This window comes from Symphalangus syndactylus, chromosome 16, assembly GCF_028878055.3.
Source record: "Symphalangus syndactylus isolate Jambi chromosome 16, NHGRI_mSymSyn1-v2.1_pri, whole genome shotgun sequence".
Lineage (NCBI taxonomy): Eukaryota > Metazoa > Chordata > Mammalia > Primates > Hylobatidae > Symphalangus > Symphalangus syndactylus.
The window spans coordinates 15,103,312-15,122,113 of record NC_072438.2 but is presented as its reverse complement, the minus strand read 5'-3'; the positions used below and the strand labels follow the sequence as shown (position 1 = coordinate 15,122,113).

The window sequence follows — 18,802 nt, the reverse complement described above, 5'->3', positions numbered from 1 at the left end:
GTTGTCAGCACTGTTCTCTTGGCAGCGTTGTTATACTTTAGAAGCCGGGTTCAAGCTTACTTCATAGATTCATCTGAGATATGGAGGAGGCTGAGAGAGTGACCTGAAGGGACAGTTTGGGGCCAGCCTGGAACTTGAACCTGTATCTTTCTGTTCTGTCACATTGCTTGGTCAGTCTGAAAGGTGCTTTTAAGAGGATGTGTTTCCGACCCTTTTCCTGAGTCAGTACAGTCTTTTCAGAAAGCAATCTGGGAGGCCTGTTTAAAGATCAGTAGAACCCCATCTATTTCAGACCTAGATGATGAAAGTGTAGGATTTCCGTTAGAACTGATATCTAAGAGCATGAAAATAATATGATTATTTCCAAAAGTTTAGTGTAGTTCAATTCAGCAAACATTTAGTGAATACCTGTTTACATGCCTGTTGGTAAAGTAGGTGTCCTGGATGAATAAGACTTTGTCCTTGCGCATACAGAATTCAGCGTAGTGAAGATGACCAACTTGTACCATGTTACTTATTTTAACTGAAATAGGTAATTTATTCATATGGTTCAAATTCAGAAGTTACAAGTGTATATGTACATAGACAGTGAAAGGTTTCCTCCCCAGCAGCAACCACTAGTGTGAGTTTTGATGTATTCTCCAAGGATATTTTTTGCGCATATAAACAAGTAAACGTTCACATGTATTTCTTCCTATTTTTTCTTTTTGCTGAAACGGTACTGTATTGTAATCACCCTTCCTTTTTTCATTTTCTGCATACTATTCCGTTGTATGGATATACCGTCATCTACCTAGTCAGTTCTTTATCTTTTAGGGCATTTGACTAATGCAGTTGTAGGTGCTGTAGGTAGAATGGTGGAGGGGAGCACAGAATGCTGTGGGAACCTGCAGGAGAACCCTCCCAGCCTGTGAAGGTTGAAGGCTTCTTGCGCATACTTGAGTGTCCAGAGTAGAAGGAAGGAGGCAGGGCAATCCAGGCAGAAGGAACAGCAGAAGCAAGGGTAAAGAGATTTGAATCTGCTGTTGTGTGCAGGGCAGCTGTGAACAGGGATCTCACAGTCTCTGGAGTATAAACCATACGGTTAAGAGTAGCACAGATGAAGCACAGTGTGCCTTGGTATCTGGACATACATTTGTGGTGAAAATGTTCTTGTCGTTTCCTTGGTTGCCAACTTAGTACCAAGCACCTTGAGGCTTACTTGCTGTCTTCAGGGAATTTCAGTCCACTCAGGAGAGGAGCTCACTGTGCTGTGGAGGTCAGCAGGTCTGGAGGTACAGGAAGGCTCTGATGAGTAAAGGAGTGGGGGTCAGGGTCATCCTGGTGATGTGCCACCCGGCCCATCTATGTAGAGACTTCTGTCACTACTGTCCTACTGGATGCCCATGTAGACCTCATGCGGTAGGTTATTTTCCCCACTTCTGAAGACACATAGGCTCTAAGAGGTGAGACAGCTGCCCCAGATCCCAGTGTGACGGACAGGCAAAGCATTTTCCACCACTCTGCACCTGTGTGAACCGAGGAAGACTTACACCAGCAGTTCTGTGTCTCTTGTTTGTCTCTGTTGCACTCAGTATCTCTTCATTGATGTTTCATTTCTTCCCAGAGAACAAGGTACATGGAAGTCTTGCTTTTCCTGGTGTGGCCCAAATGAGAACTGATTGTGGCAAAGGGGCAAGAGTAAAACTAAAACCAAGCACCTTTCTCTTTACCCAAACTAGGAGTATTTTGTGAGAATTTAAAGCTGTGAAGCCTTTGTTTCCTTCACGCAGCTTCCACCTTCTAAAGAATTTCTGAATTTTATATCTCTTGCTGAAAACATTTCTGGTTAGGCTTTTTGGATTAAGTTTATGTCTTCTTTTCACTGTTCCATTCATTCATCAAGTATTTCTTATGTACCTGCTCGGCCAGGTACTATTCTTGGTGCTGGGAATAAGTAACAAAGCTCTTGGTGCTGGTGGAGTCACATCCCACCTTGGGGAGCTGACAATAAACATGTTAAGTTATATAGTGTGTTACAATATAAATGCTGTTGGAAATTAGGATCGCTGGACGAGGGGCGTTGGGGTTGGGAGTGATTGCAGGAGTTTGCTGTGTTATGGGTGGTGTGAGAGCAGGCTTCCTCACCAAGGTGCAATTTAAGGAAATACTTAGAGGTAAGAGAGTGAGCTGAGAGGATGCCTGGCAGGAGAGGGAGGGCAGCGCTGAGGCCACGGCTGTGCCTGCCTGTCCATGACAGCGACCTTCTGATCTGCTTTCAGCTTCCTCCATTGTTTCTTCATTCTTTTCATTCCCAGCTACACCAGAAGTTGAATTAATACATTAGATGATGTATTAGATGAACATAGTGTGATCCAGCCTAAAAGTTATAAATGACTGAGTGGAGAGATGTCATAACAAGATGCATATTCCTTGAATATGTTTAGTATAAAACGGGACAAATAAGTCCCTGCCATAGGAATTGACATTCAAATGGAGGATGCAGAAAAAAGACTCCCAAATTTATGGTAGGAACTGGTGTGCCCTTCACAGTGGTTTCAGCAAGAGAGAGAAGAAATGATGTCTGAGATAGTCAGAGACTGTTGGCCTGGTGGAAACTTCTTCACGTCAGCAGACGCTGAGTATCTGCTTTTTGCGGGGCCCTGTACTTGGGGATGCAAAGATGAAGAAGACGTGGTCCCGCCCCTCAGGAAGCTTACAGTCGGGTTCTGCTGGGGTCTAAACTCCTCTTGGTTCATGCTGCCCCTGCTCCCAGGTGCCTGGCCCCTCCAGCCTGCTTTCCCTGACCTGTCCCATCCCCCACCATGAACTCACTCCCTTTCTTGATCTTAATCCTCAAGAAAGGATGAAAAGATAAGCAGTGTATTTAAACTGATCATTCCTGCAAAGAGCCTTTTCTTTCTCAAATGAAGAACCTGTTAACCTCTAAATCCATTTATCTTCAATAGCGCCTTAGGGAGGTGATGGAGAGAGTTCTGGCTGGGGCACCTTCCTTGCTCCCCCTGAGTAGCACTAAGTAATCTCACAGGACAGGCAAGGCCTTTCTGAAGAGGTCTTAGAGTGTAGGGAATTGCATGACAGGTGCTGTTAGCCACCTTGGAAGAACTGCAGGCCTTGCGTGGTGCCACCTTGTTTGCAGGAAGCCCAGCCCTGTCCATTCCCCTGGCCCTAGCATCTGTCTATCTAATAGCAGTACCCGTTTTTATTGTCAGGATAAGCTGTAGGAGAAAATAGCAAAGGTTAACTGGCCGCTGTGGGTAGACAGTACAGTTCTTCCTCAGTTTCTGACTTAGGAGTGTTTCCGAAAAGTTAAGTGAAAACAAAAGTTGGAAGTGTTTCCCTTTTAGTTACATAACAGACACTCATTACGGAATTGAACAGTTTTAGACCCATAAATAATTAAGTTAAAAGCATAACAAACTCCTATTAGGAAATTGATGAACAATTTGTTTCTAAAACACTTTAGATTTTAAACTTGAACACGTAGTGAAATGTCTTTTAAAACAGTGAAGATGGGCGCAGTGTTCACAGGCCTCTCCACTGAGCAGATGTCTACTAAGAACACAGCATATTAGGGGATGTGGGTGGTAGAAAGATGCAGTGGCCAAGCCTCACCCTGGGCGAGCTGGTGGCAGGCTCACTCTCTCAGGCACAGTGAGGAAGGCACACTGAAGGGGTTGCCCTGACTGCCAGCATGCCGGGTATACATGGTGACTGAAGCTGCCACGAGTCTTCTGTTGACCACACTACAAGGACTCTTCTTGGTCACTGATGACAGCTGTTGTCTGTGTGCCATTGGCCACACTGTCCAGTTCTCACTGGCCAAGCAGGTGGGCGGGGCCCAGCCAGGACTTGGGAATCCCACTGGGAAAGGATGGAGCCTGGGTTCAGGCTAGCTCCCTCTTCTGGGCCTGGGCAACTTCCAGATGTGAAGGATGTGAGTCCCACTCTCAGGAATCATTCTCTCATCTCATTTGGATGGCTATCTCCTATTTTAAATCTGAATCATGGAATTTGAATTTGTAATTTGGTTTTAGCCTTAGTTTCCTTCTGGTTCACACCTAAGCAAGATAATTTTAAGACACTTAGGTCAATAACTCTGCCTATAAGAATTTCCTTTGGGCCAGGTGTGGTGGCTCACGCCTGTAATCCCAACACTTTGGGAGGCCAAGGCGGGCAGATCACCTGAGGTCACAAGTTCGAGACCAGCCTGGCCAACATGGCAAAACCCTGTCTCTACTAAAAATAAAAAAATTAGCCAGGGTGGTGGTACATGCCTGTAGTCCCTGCTACTCGGGAAGCTAAGGCACGAGAATCATTTGAACACCGGAGGCAGAAGTTGCAGTGAACTGAGATCACGCCATTGCACTCCAGCGTGGGTGACAGGGTGAGACTCTGTCTCAAAAAAAAAAAAAAAAAAAAAAAAGAATTTTATTTGATTCCATTTCTTCTTTTACTTCTGCCTGAGTCTATGAGGGAGAAGAGGGTTCCCCCTGTTCTCTTCAGAGCACCTCATGCCAGTAGAGGCTCAGGGCTTCCCCGTTATCTCTATGCACTTGTGGAATCTAGAAGTTTGCCTTACTTGGGAGCGTTTTTATTACATTATATTTTTGGCTTGTAAGAGTTTCTTTAGTTAAGATTTTCATGTCGCTTCCCATCTAAGTACTTCTTAAGCAATACTTTCTTTATACACTGTGAACATGCTGGCTCTTAAAATGCACTTTTTCCAGAACAGTATAAAAACTCACCAGTTGGCTGGGCATGGTGGCTCATGCCTGTAATCCTAGTACTTTGGGAGGCCAAGCTGGGCAGATTACTTGAGCTCAGGAGTTCGAGACCAGCCTGGCCAACGTGGCGAAACCCTGTTTCTACAAAAAGCACAAAAAATGAGCCAGACATGGTGGTGCCTGCCTGTAGTCCCAGCTACTTGCAAGGCTGAAGTGGGAGGATCACTTGAGCCCTGGAGGTGGAGGTTGCAGTGAGCCAAGATCGTGCCAGTATACTCCAGCCTGGGTGACAGACCCAGACCCTATCTCAAAAAGAAAGAAAAATCAAAAAACCTCACCAACTTAAAAGTTCTGGGTTTATAATCTATAGTTAATAATGCTTGAATATTCTTCCTCTAACCTGAAAGTTTATAAACTTTTTCTATATTTGGTTTAATCTAAACAGTTCCCTGTATTGAACACTGATATGCAAGGAATGAATAGAAGTCAAGAAAAACAGACCTGGTGGGAAAAAGCCTTGTACTCTCCTCTTTTTCCTGCGTCAGAGTGTGAAGGTAAGGAGACTTCTGTTAGTTCATTTATTCATTCCAATTTGTAATTTATTAAGAGCAATAATTTCTTTTTCTATGAATATCAGTCCAAGAAACATTTACCAAGAGGTTTCTGTGTGGGTAGCACTTTGTCATGCACTGGGGACACAGAGAGGAATGAGAACTGGGCCCTGCTCTGAAACAGCCACAATCTGATGGAGGGGAAAGGCATGGAAATACATCCAAGCATTACTGACCATGGATGAGATGTGCATAAGCCACCATTGAGTCACAGAGGAGGAAATAGCGGGCAGTCCCTGTGAAGAGAGTTGCCTGCACAGAGGCAGGAGGGTCGCAGCCAGGGGAAAGCACAGGGCCCCATGGCTCAGCTGAGTTATAGCTGACGTAGGAGAGACAGACAGGGCAGGAGCCTGTCAGAAGGTTTGAGGGCTTGGCTCAGTTAGGTAGCGTCTGACATGCAGGAAGGGAACGCCGTTCACAGGATTTAAATTGGAGGTTGTCAAGGTCAGATGTTGTTTAGAACAATTCTAGTAACAGAGTGGAAATGGAATTGAAAAACTGAAGGGTATTGGCCAGAGTTTTAGGCTCTTTGGGAGCCGTAAGCTAAAGGCCTGGACTGAGGCAATCATAGCGGGGACAGAGAAAGGGAAACAGAACCGAGAGGTTTTGTAGAGGAGGAGTTTGTTGGATTACTTTCTGTGAGGAGTAGTTATGGGAGTCTAGGTAGAGAGGGAGACAGGAGTGGGCGCTGATATGGTGAGGAAGATTTTAGTTTAGGATATTTTTTGAATGAGCAGTCTGTGAGGCCTTCCAGGTAGACCCCCAGAAGTTGTTAAGAAACCCTGAATTGAAATTTTGGGAGAAGTAGGAACTAAGGATGCAACCAGAATTGATGAGCTCAAGAAGTTCAGCTAGTCCAGATTGTGGTCTCCTGGGCTTCTATTGGCTACCACATTTATTTAACAGCAGTCTCCTGTCAGAGCCCTGAAGGGGTTATGTCAGTCTCTTGCATTTAAATTTACGGGTTCACGTGTTTGTCACACCCCCTCAGCTAATTTGTAGTTAGTATGGAGCCAAGTGACTTCTCTCACTAGCCACGATGCCCCGCACACACCTGTGCTGTCCTCGGAAAGCCTCCCTGGCATTCCTCGGCAGCATGGGCTATAGCTGATGGGATGGAAGGCCGGATTGGCCAGGTTGACTCTTCAGGAGTGGAGCGTTTGCTGTTCTCTGGTCTGTAGCCACAGACAGCTTCCCAAGACCCTGCTTTCCTCCTTCCCAGAGGTTCAGCTGGGTCATAAGGAGAGCATAGAGCTGAGTCTTCACTGTTAGCGTCTTTGTTGATTGAACAGCATTTATTAAAGGCCTGTTGCTGCTGCCACCCTACCATTAGCTCATATCTGGACAGCCTTGATTACGTGCACGGTGTTCTCAAGCTTTTCTTTTACATAATTCCCACAAGAACCTTAGGAGATGCCCCCCGCTAGTTTTCAGATGAGGAAGCTGAGTCTCCGGTTTAGTACTGTAATTTGCCCGAAATCACACAGTTAACTATTAAGCATGGGCTAGAATCTAGGTTGTGATTCTTGTGGTCCAGAAGTTTTGCCCTCTACAGCAGCTGCCTGCACTTAGTACCAAGGTAGATGCCAGGGCAGTAGGAGCACAGAGCTTCCCTTCATGTGTGTCCAATCTGGTAAACTGGGCAAGTGTAAGACACAGACACAGTTAATGGAATGAAGGTGGGATGTGGCCACAGCTGTGCCACGGAGGACCTCTCAGGAAGAGTTAGGAGGGAGAGGAGGATGCCACCTTGTGGCGAAGAACCAATTCCTTGCAGTGGCATAGGATGATTTTCAGACACAGAGTTCGTGTTTCTTTAGTAAAGGGCAACCTTGGCACCCTTAGTCCAGTTTTCTGTCATTAGTTAGTAAAGAATCCAGTTCTACCAGGTTCCTGGTTATCTGTACAGTCTCTTAGTAGATACTGGTGTTTGTACATAATATTTTCATTTTTACAGTGAAGTGCTATATAGAGAAACTCTCAGTGCATAAATACTGGTAATTATTTCTTTTGAATGACCTTTAGCTCACACTGTGAGTTAAGTCCCTGCATATTTGCCCTGTAGCATCATGAAGCATCCTTCTTTAGCTTATGTGGGTTGGGGCATGTAGTCTCAGAAAGATAGCCAAGAAAACAGGTAGTCACTTACCTACTCAGCAGAAGTGGCTGGGGACTCCTGATGCTTCTAATGTTGGATATGATTCATCACAAGCAGTTGCTGCTCTGAGCCAGGGACTGACCTGGGAGCTCACAGCATCTCCGGAAAGGAAGAGTAGCATTGTCCCCTTTACAGTAAGGCGAGGAAACAGGCTCAGAAAAGAGGCAGCTTGTTCAGGTAACCATATAAGGAAGCCCCAGCTTTGTGCAGTCTGCCCCCTGCTGGCCTTGCTGCGTATTCATACGTGCATCCGTTCAGCGCTTGGGTTAGGCACTGTTCTAGACTTGGGAACGCATAGGCAAACAGATCATGTCCCTGTCCTCCCCCTGCTCAGGTACCTTCTCAACAGGGACTTGAGGAAATAGGGCACAGACCATGTGACAGCTGGGGCTGCCTGCAGGGAGAGGTGCCAGGCAGCAGTGGCTTGTGCAGGGGCAGGAATGCATTGGATATGCCCCAGCATGACTGGCAAAGAGGGGATGGCATGGGAGTGTGGTGGGGATGAGGCCAGCCAGGCAGCTGGGAGCCAGGCCACAGAGGGCCTTGTAGACTCTGTGCACCGGGAGTGCCGTCCCAAACAGCAGTCTCCACAGCTCATGCCCCTGGATTTTCAGTGCTTTCAAGACTCGAGTAATGTAAGCGTCTGGATGATTTGAGCATTAAAGACAGTCCTGCAGGGAAGCAGCACAGACAGGCGGTGAAGGGCCCAGGATTCAGAACCGTATTGGAATCCAGACCCTCTTTCCCCAGCTATTAGGCTTTGGGGGCTGACTGAACCTTTCTGTGCCTTTGTAGTCTGTCTGTATAAAAGGAGGCTAGAAGAATGCCTTCATTGTAAGGTAAAGTGCCTAGAACAGTGCCTAGCATGTCATAGCCTGAAACGGGGTGGCGGTCAACTTGAGCATCATGAAAACTGTCAGCAGCAGTTCAGCATCACCTTTTCCAAATACCCTGTGGCACAATAAAACCCTCATGTATGTACAGAATTCCTAAAGCAGGAAGAGAAAATGAAGGAGTGGGGTGTGGAGATGGGCCTGCCGCCTCTGAGCATATCCTTATCAAGGAAACCATGCCCTACCCATTCCATGCCCCTCAGCCATATAAGTGGTGGCCATATGGAGTGGGCCATGGAGTGAGAGGTCAGCCAAGAAAAAGATGCCTCCTTAGGAGAGATGAAGCCAGGGTTCCTCCCAGCCTCAGCAGAGGACACATGGCATTCTCCCCAGCTGCCTTAGGGCGACCACGCCTCCAAGCCTATGGCTTTGATCAGCAGCAGTCATGGGTGCAATGTGTGTGCCAGGCACTGTGCTTGAGGCTTCACCTCTTTGAATTTGCACAGAAATGTAGGAGGGAAAATGGTGATGTTCTCATCTTAGAGATGAGGATACTAGGGCTCAAAGAGGTTAAATAATTTGCGCAAAGTTACATCACAAGTAAATAGCATGACCTGGAATTGACTGAAGTCTGTCTAATCCCAGAGCCTGGGGTATTCTCATGAACCTCAACTAGTAACTTGGAGTTCTTGGAGCCATCAGAGAGAACAGAAGCTGTGGAGAGTCTTCCATGTGGCCAGTGCAGCTGCAGGAAGCAGCCCAGCAGGGCCCAGATGGTCTTACCCTTGGCACAGCCTCGCTACCCTGTGCCAAGGTAGAAGGGCGCAGCAGTCACTTGCTCCAGCCATGTCCTTTGGGGTGTTGTGCAAGGGGTAGGCATGTCATCTCGTCGAACTACCTTGTGGTAACTCTGTGGCAGGGGAATGGGGGGTGTGATCTGGTTTTGAAGAAGTAGATGCTCAAGGGTGTTAAAGGACTTAATGCACCATGAATGTCAAAGCCAGAGTCCAAAACCCTGGCCAAGTTCCTCCGTTTACTCTGCACTGTGCCTCTGCCCCAGCTGTGTTTCTCATGGAGGTAAGGGGAGTAAGAGGCTGTTCTGGATGAAGATCAGCAGTTCTCAGTGCATTAGAATTGCTTGAGAGCAATTCTGCTTTTCAGAAAGTGCCCAGCCCCTGCCCAGGACAGTTCATTTGGAATCTCTGGCAGGAGTCTAAGCCTCTCTAAAGCCCCCGGATGATGAGAATATGCAGCCAGGGTTGAGAACTCCTGGGCTCATTGGATTTGTTTGATTTCTTCTCATCCCAGTTTCTTTCCCGTTTTGTGGCCATTTGCCTGATGGAATCGCTAGCACCATTTCTTTTCCCTATTCATAGATGCGATACATGGTTCAGTACGTTGTTGAGTTGAGGAAGAACACACAAGGACGTGACCCTGTGTTGTTTCTCCGTTGCGTTCCCTCCTGTCTGAGCTTCCTTTGTTCCTCTGTTCTATGAACGTGCTATGATGCACCATCTGTCTCCTCCGTCCATTTGTTGTGGAGAGCATGGGCCCTGTGGGTCTCTCTGTCCTGTGTTCCCAGGGCCGATCACATTACAGGTGTGAATAGAAGCTTGTCCAATGAATGTCTCCTGGTAGAATAACAGGAGTGTATGGTTATGCTGGCCTATTTCTTTTTTTAACTCACTAAACCAAGAATTTTTTGTCAGCATAGCGTTTTTTTTCTCTTACACACCTGCCTGACTGTGCTTTCAGTGATGACTTAAAATATCCGAAGGGTTGGGAGACCTAACTGATCTAACTTTTTAGTGAAAAATGAAACAAGAATGTATGTTTCATAACTGTGTCTTAATGGAATTTCCCCCTTTCCCTCTTTTCCCTTCTCCATTCCAAATGATTAAGAATGTTACACAAATGCCAAGGGAGAGAGTGGTTTAGAAGAATATCCAGATGCTAAAGAGACACCCAGTAATGAAGAGCGCCTGTTAGATTTTAATAGGGTAAGTGGACTGTCCTCCTCCTCGTCATTAACTTACAAACAGCCACCACCTCCACTTGTCACTCTAGTCGAAAACCTGGGAGTCATGTGAGTGGACCCCACCTCTCCCAGGAACCAGCCAGGCCTGTGGGTGCAGACTTCCTCTTCTCTGGCGTTTGTTCTGAGTCTGCATTCTCGCCTTCCAAACTCCCTTGACTGTTGACTGCCAGTGCTTCCTGAAGAACCCCCAGCTCTCTCCCCAGTCTTGGCTCCACACTACTGCCCGAGGGCATTGTATTACAAATGCAGAGCTGACCCTGTTGCTCCTTGGGTGGGCACGCTTTTCATCTTTCTTTTTTGTTTGTTTGTTTGTTTACCTAATTAATAAGTGGGAGACCTAGCCTTGTCCTCTTTGAAAGCGCACCCCGAGGCAGCCTTGCCAGTGTGCTTCTTGCCGCTGTCCCGGCTTCTGCAGAGCGATCCCACCTTTCCGTGTCCTCGCTGCACTCTGTGCACAGCTCTTCTTGTTGCAGCCAGAGCATTTACCTGCGTTCAGTTTCTGCATGTCTGCCTCTCCCACAAGCCTGTGGGCACCATGAAGGCGGGTGCAGGGCCTATGCCTGGTTTAGTCTAGTCTTAGACCTTCCCCGGTTAAGAGCCAGGCAGGCAAATGAACCTAAGGAAAATGCTTTTTCTTTGGTATGAATTGTCAGTGTATTAGGGTTCTCCAGAGGGACAGAACTAATGAAATAGATATATATATATATATACACAAAGGGGAGTTTATTAAGTATTAACTCACACGATCACAAGGTCCCACAATGGGCCATCTGCAAGCTGAGGAGGAAGGAGAGCCAGTCCGAGTCCCAAAACTGAAGAACTTGGAGTCTGATGTTCGAGGGCAGGAAGCATCCAGCATGGGAGAAGATGTAGGCTGGGAGGCTAAGCCAGTCTAGTCTTTTCACATGTTCCTGCCTGCTTTATATTCTAGCCGCGCTGGCAGCTGACTAGATGGCGCCCACCCAGATTAAAGGTGGGTCTGCCTTTCCCAGCCCACTGGCTCAAATGTTAATCTCCTTTGGCAACACCCCCACAGACACACCCAGGATCAGTACTTTGCATCCTTTAATCCAATCAAGTTGACACTCGGTATTAACCATAACAAGTCCACCCCTGGTCAATTTGAACCCATCACATCTCCTGAAATTATATGTAATCTTCAAATACAGACAATAATAAAGTCATAATTATACCTAACATAATACAGCTATGCTTCATACAACCGGAAAAAGCACCAATCCCAAACCCAAATACTATGACATAGAGTTAACGATACTTAAATGCTGATATGAAGTCAATAAATCTTATGTCAGCTGGGCGCAGTGACTCACGCTTGTAATCCCAACATTTTGGGAAGCCAAGGTGGGCAGATCACCTGAGGTCAGGAGTTCAAGACCAGCCTGGCCAACATGGCAAAACTCCATCTCTACTAAAAATACAAAAATTTGCCGGGTGTGATGGTGCACGCCTGTAATCCCAGCTACTTGGAAGGCTGAAGCAGGAGAATTGCTTGAACCCGGGAGGTAGAGATTGCAGTTAGCTGAGATCACGCCACTGCATTCCAGCCTAGGTGACAGAGCAAAACTCCATCATTCATTCATTCATTCATTCATACATACATACATACATACATACATCTTGTGTCTCATGATAAAGGACAAAAAATAAAATGAGGTTTTCTTAGTACAAGTGTATACATGCACAAACATGTTTTTAACAAAAGGAGAAGGAAATACTCAAGACAATTACAGTCCTGGTTTCTGCACCTGGTCACATGGTCGTAGCTGGTATTGATGACTACCTTCTTCTACTACCCATTCTGTATTCCCTTTGCCTTCAGCAAGCACCTCAGCAGGTTGTGGTTTTTTCCCGGTGGAGTGACCTAAACCTTCATTCCTAAAGAGTCAGAGCCATTTGTATCCTGCCTGGACTGGGCTGTTGTAGTTTCCCATTAACTTTAATCACAGGGCATGTGATCAAGTTGACACTCAGTATTAACCATCAGTCAGTGTCCATTCAAGTCCTGTGAGAACTGTCTGCCGAAGCACCTGTAGCATCATCGTCCACGTCCTCCTGCCCACTGACCTGTCCGGCTCCACACATGAAGGCAGACGTTTGAGGCCCCCACCAGCTCTCTCCTCAGTGACTAGTTCACATCATCCCCCCGGCCTCAAACCCCAAACCGAGACATATTCCCCAGTCCTGTCTCTCATCTTCCATACACAGTCCGCCTGCCAATCCTGACCGTTGCCCCTCTCAGCCACTTCACATCCTCCCACTTCTCCTCCTCTCCATCGTTACCACTTTGTTCAAGCCACTGTCCCTGCTCCTGCACAGCTGCCATGGTCTTTTCATTGTCCTTCCTGCATCCGTCATCCTTGCCAGCCTTCTCTCCACGCAGCAGACAGAATGACCTCACGAGCAGTATCTTGTTTAGTCCTCACAACGACCCTGTGAGGTAGGTACTGTTGTCATGCGTGTTCTGCAAAATAGGAAACTGAAGCACAAAAACATCAAGCGCCGTGTATCCGAGGTCAGAGAGCCACAGATTCAGTGTGGACCTGAACTTTGAACCTCAGCAGTCTGCCTCTAGGACCCATACTGCTAACCATGATGTCACTTTGCTGTTGCATTTGAGACAGATCCAAACTCCCCGCCACGCCTCTACAGCCCTGTGTGTTTTGCCCCCATCTGCCTTTGACCTCATCTGTCTCTGCTCTCCCCTTACTCTGTGTGGCTTTTCTGTGCTTCTGCCTCAGGGGTTCTCAACCAGGGAAAATGCTGCCATTTGGAAATGAGGTGGGAGTGCTGCTAGTTACTATGACAGGGTGAGGGGAGCTTTGTAATGACTGTGACTGAGGAGGGCCCACCACTGCATCTAGTGTCCTGGGGTCCAGAGATGCTGACCATCTGGTGTAGGGGAGACAGTCTCACACAACAGAGTGTTGGCACCTCTGCATGGCTGGCTTCTCAGCTGAGCGGGTCTCTTCTCCAAAGAACTCCCTTCCCAACACGCCCGTCTGCAGTGCCTCCTCACCATCTGTACTGTGTCACTGCAAACTCCCTTCCCAACACACCCATCTGCAGTGCCCCCCTCACCATCTGTACTGTGTCACTGCAACTGGCGCGTGTTGGTTTGCTCGTTCATCTCCCCAGCGGGCCTGGCGTGTCCCTTCCACTGCTGGAGTCCCTGTGCCCAGTAAAGTTCTTGGTGCGTAGCGGGTACTCAAAGACTTTTGAAAATGAAATAATTCTTTATCCTACCCTAACATGGCTAACATTTTGTCCAAGTGACTGAACATGTGGAATTAGGATTTTGGATCCTTCATGGATCAGAGAAGAGAGGCGGTTTTGCTCTGAAACAGTAAAACTCTGCATTTTTGTAACTCCACAGGAAAACACCAATGATTTGTTATTTCTTCTCTGTATATAAATAGAGTATCTCACCCTTTTGGAAAAAAAAAGTCTTTCTGATCTGTTGAAAATTGTTTTAATCTTAGGTGTCTTCTGTTTATGAAGCAAGATGTACAGGAGAGAGAGATTCTGGAGCAACGTCAGATGGCTTCCGCAGAAAGATGTGCTCCAGCGCCAGCTCCACCTCGGAAGAGACAGGCTCAGAAGGCGGAGGCGAGTGGGTGGGCCCTAGTGAAGAGGAGCTGTTTTCTCGAACTCATCTCTAAACCTGCAAAATAGTACAAATTATTGTTTAAAAATGATATGTGATGGAAAATTACTCTTCAGTGAGACCTGTTAATCTAAAACAACAACTTAGGTTTCCTCTTCAATTAACTGATTCAGATTGGTAATAATTATCTTTCTCTTCTTGCTTATTTTAGAGTTGAGGACAGCTATCCTGTTAAAGATTTTTTTTTCCCAGCTGTTAAATTCTTGGCTATTTGAAATAGACTAGATTGTGTTGTCAAATCAAGAATGGGTGTGCATGTGCTTGTCTTAGAAGTATCACTGCTTTTTGCATCTTAACTGCAGTTAATTTTCCTTCTAACTGCGGTTATATCACTATGACCTTATTAGCATTGCAGTGTCAACAACCACTTCTGCTCTTCAGAGACTTCAGCTTTGGAGCATTTAGGCTTTGTTCTCCGAGAACTGGGATATCCATTCTTACCCTACAGTGGCTTGATGCCTTTCTGAAGGCGAGAGGGAAGCCTGGGTGACTCAGCGGTGGCCTCCATTCAGCAGAATCTCATGTACATTTGAAGTAGGAACCACAAAGGTGTGCTTTTCAAGACTCACACAATACTGTGTTTTCTATCTTAGGATTTCTTTTCCCCTAAAGTATCATGGAAGATACTATGGTTTGTGACTTTCTTGCTAACTGAAGAAGCCAAGGATTTGGGGTGTGGGGTCATATGCGAGACACAGTGCAGTAAGGGTGCATACCCTACCCCTTACCTGTTCTCATACTGCAGTTACATTTACACCAAAACCCCATGCAGGGTTATTTGTGGTGAGTGTTACCTGTGTGGTAAGGACCTTAGTTGCAGATTGTTATTTTCTGGTTACCTGTGTTGAATTGAAACCCCCAAAACCTGAAATTGTGAACATTTGACATGCAGTAAAGGCCACCTCATCACCCAGAGAAATCTTTGGCTGCTGCAGCTAGCCGCTCCTTGGCTGTGATGTAGTATAGCTTCGATCTCATTTTGTGTTTGAGAGAATGTTCTGGGCAAGTTCTGTGTGTGGTGGGTTGGGGCGGGTAGAGTCATGAGTTTTCCACATCCCTGTGTGGTGGTTTTGCTGACTGTCGCTCCATGGGACTGGCTCCCAGTTCTCCTTGGTGAGCCCGGGGAGCCGGCGCATCTTGTGAGTCGCGTCTGTGCATGGCGATCCGCTCCTCTGGCTCTCATGGCATTGTGCCACAGGCTGAAGCCAGGAGGAGCAGTATGTGCACAACCTAAACATTTTACATTGTTTTTCTTTTTTAACCAACTCATTGTTTAAAAAACAAAAACAAAAAAAAAACCTAATCTGTGAAATCAGCGTAGCATGTCTGGAACATCAGGAATGGCAGAAAAGTCTGATAGGTCTAGACAGCTTCACCACTAATTTTGGCAGGCAGTAAACACACATATAATTTATTAGCTGGGAGCTGAACTGGCTGTGAAATCTATGATTTGCTTTGAACATTTGGGTTTTGTTGCCTTTTTCTTAATTGATAACACAGAAAAGAAAGTACCATCAAAGATGGTGGAGGCATTGAGGGTCTGTGTGTCCTCACCAAGAGGGACCTGGTGTGCCCGCCGGGTTGATCTTCCCACATGTTAGGGTTTATTTTTATACAACACATCTTTTGACACTTTAAGGTGGGTTTGTGTGTGTGTGTGTGTGTGTGCGTGTGCGCATGTGTAAGATTTTATGTTGCTGTTATTTATTTACGAACTTCAGATACGTTTTTATGTATTTTTCATTCTTCTGGAGCTTCCTAAAAATTGATACGCATCTGCACTGAAATATAATTTAACAGCAAAAGTAAAAAAGGATTGAAAGTTGTAAATTCCTCATATACTACAGTGACGATTATTCTAGAAATCGTTGCTTGTGTAGCAAAGACCAAATAAATAGATTTCAGACACAACCTTGAGCACAGTTGATTTTGGACAGCTGCTGTTTATTAGGAAAGGGCTCCAGGTGGCAAAGGTGCACACTTCCTCAGACACAGGTGAGAAGATGCAGCACCTTCCACAGGTGAATGGGACGGATTCGAAGTGAGCAAAGGGATTCACCAATTATGTATTTATTTGTTTTCATAGTTAAGTAGCTGAAGCTCAGAGGCTTTCAGCAACAGAGATGAAAGTGTGGCTTTTTAGTTTTGTGAATGGATGATCACAAAGAAAAAGCATTTTTAAAAAGTTGGCAAACGCTGAAACGCACTGTGGTATGAAGCGCATTGCATTTCCATAGCACTGAAGTACCAGTTTCCATTCCTGGGCTGAGATTGTTTTTCCCGTGGTTGTATTGTTCTGATTTCACGTACACCAGAGTAACTGATTTTTTTTGTTTTCTTGTGGAGTTAACACCAAATAAAAATTGTAAAAAACAGTTTGTTGTTTTTATTTCTCATAGCAAATCTTCTTTTGTAAAGAACTCCAGCTCCCTTTTACTCATGAGCATCTGTGGAGGAGCAAGTGCCCAGGTGACATCTGTTCTAGATGGAGGCCATTTAGCTCTCCTTGCAGACACTGCTGAAAACATGGTGCAGCTTTGCCAGGGAAGAAAGTGGTGTGGCCTGCTGAGAAATGAGCGGCTCTCCCCACCTCACCCCCAGCACACAGGGATGCTACCTGAGTCTGCAGCACACATAGCGTTTCTGTCCGTAGATGGCACACAAAGCTCAATCTTTTTGTTTTCTTCTGGGGAAAAAATTGAATCTTTATATGTTAATATGATTGATATTCATTGTGGAAAAAAATCAGTGTGTTTTTAAAGAAATGTAAGGGAAAGGGAAAACTCATATGTCCTTCTGTCACTCTGAGACATTCACTGTAACATCTGTGCAAGCCCCTTTCCAGGATTCTGGATGTACAGTAGATATGAATGCATACATAGAGAAATTTACATTAAAGAGTGTACTAGTTCTATAACATCAGAAATAGGTTTTTACTCAGATGTCCTCATGTCGGTAATTATAGAACTACATAATTATTTTTATAGCTGTATTATGTAGATTTAACAGGTTCCTCATTGATAAAACAATGGTTTTTTTGGTTGTTTATTCAGTATCTGAATAACGTTTCTGTGGACATCCGTAAACATGTATGAGAGGACTTTTAAAAGTTCATGGAAAATGGAATTAAAAGAAAAATAAAAAAATATAAACTTTATTTCTCAACATAAGTTCCATCAAGTTCAAGATACTACTATAAGACATAATACCATAATACCAGCCATTCATTCTATCCCTAAAGAACTGAGGCTCCTGGAAATTTCACCTTGTCAGTGTAGTCTCTGCATTGTGAACTGAAGAGAAATGGGTGCCCTTTACAGATTTTGAAGATTAGGAAACAAAAAGTCAGAAGAAGCCAAATCAGGACTGTAAAGTGGATGCCTAATGATTTCCCATCAAAACTCTTGGAAAATGGCTCTCGTTTGCTGAGAGGAATGAGCAGGAGGAGCACTGTCATGGTGGAAAAGGGCTCTGGTGAAACTTTCCCAGGCACTGTTCTGCCACAGCTTTGGCTAACTTTCTCAAAACACTAATAATAAGCAGGTGTTAACGTTCTTTGGTCATCTAGAAAGTCAGCACATACACAGTGCTTTGAGCATCCCAGAAAATGGTTGCCTGGCCTCTGCTTTTGACCAGTCTGCATTTGCTATGAGGAGACCCCTCCCACCTCTTGGTAGCCAGCGCTGTGATCAGAATCACGTTGTCTTCAGGATTGTGCTGGTAAAGCCATGTTCCATCTCCTGTTACAGTTCTCAGAGGAAATGCTTTAGGATCTTGATTCCTCTTGTTGAAAGTTTCCCCTGAAAGCTCTGCTGCTGTCTCCAGCTGATCTGAGTGCAATGGTTTGGTAGCCATTGAGTGGCAAGTTTGCTCAACGTTAATTTTTCAGTCCGATCGTGTAAGCTGAAGCATCTGAGGTGTCTATGGTGTTGGCTGTTGTTTCTGCTGTTAATCGTTGGTCCTCTTTGATTCAGGCATGACTAAGATTAATTTTTTCCTCACAAATTGATGAGGAGGTCTCATGTTCACCATTGTCTCATCCCTTCTTAAAACAAGTTACCCATTGGCAAACCTCTGATTTTGGCTGGGGGTGGGGCATTGGCCCCATAAGCTTTTTTGTAAAAAATCATTGATTTGGGGCCACGTGCATGGCTCACGCCTGTATTCCCAGCACTTTGGGAGGCTGAGGTGGGTGGATCATGAGGTCAGGAGATCGAGACCATCTTGGCCAACATGGTGAAACCCTGTCTCTATTAAAAATACAAAAAAATTAGCCAGGCATGGTGGTGCGTGCCTGTAAATCCCAGCTACTCAGGAGGCTGAGGCAAGAGAATTGCTTGAACCTGGGAGGCGGAGGCTGCAGTGAGCAGAGATCGCGCCACTTCACTCCAGCCGGGGCAACAGAGCGAGACTCCGTCTCAGGAAAAAAAAAAAAAAAATCATTGATTTCACCATTCTTCCACCCAAGCGTCAGCATAAATTTGATGTCCTTGCTTCCATTTTTAGCAGAATTCATGTTGCTCTGATAGGTGCTTTTTTCAAACAGTCATACCCTTCTTGGTGCCTCAAACTAGATCTTAAGACATGTTATAACAAGTTAGTACAAGTTTATTTTGGTGCAAAAAATTTTTGAAATCTCTGCATAGCTCTTTTTTGGAGACAGTCTCACTGTGTCACCTAGGCTGGAGTGCAGTGGCATGATCACTGTAATCTCAAACTCGTGGGCCAAGTGATCCTCCTGCCTCAGCCT

General features: G+C 45.6%; 1 protein-coding gene across 6 annotated transcripts in view; it reads left to right on the top strand.

Annotated features, from left to right (window-relative positions):
* KIAA0232 (KIAA0232 ortholog) overlaps positions 1–16,427 on the top strand; it is a 99,559-nt gene extending 83,132 nt beyond the window's left edge. For 4 of the 6 annotated variants that reach the window (XM_055245460.2, XM_055245458.2, XM_055245459.1 and 1 more), the window contains 3 exons: positions 5,173–5,281; positions 10,232–10,329; positions 13,868–16,427. In XM_055245460.2, the coding sequence (XP_055101435.1) occupies positions 5,173–5,281; positions 10,232–10,329; positions 13,868–14,047 (387 nt within the window). In that variant the 3' untranslated portion in view covers positions 14,048–16,427. The remainder of the gene's footprint in view (positions 1–5,172; positions 5,282–10,231; positions 10,330–13,867) is intronic. The other 2 variants (XM_063619721.1, XM_055245462.2) reach the window with 1 other exon arrangement.
* Positions 16,428–18,802: the final 2,375 nt, after the last annotated feature.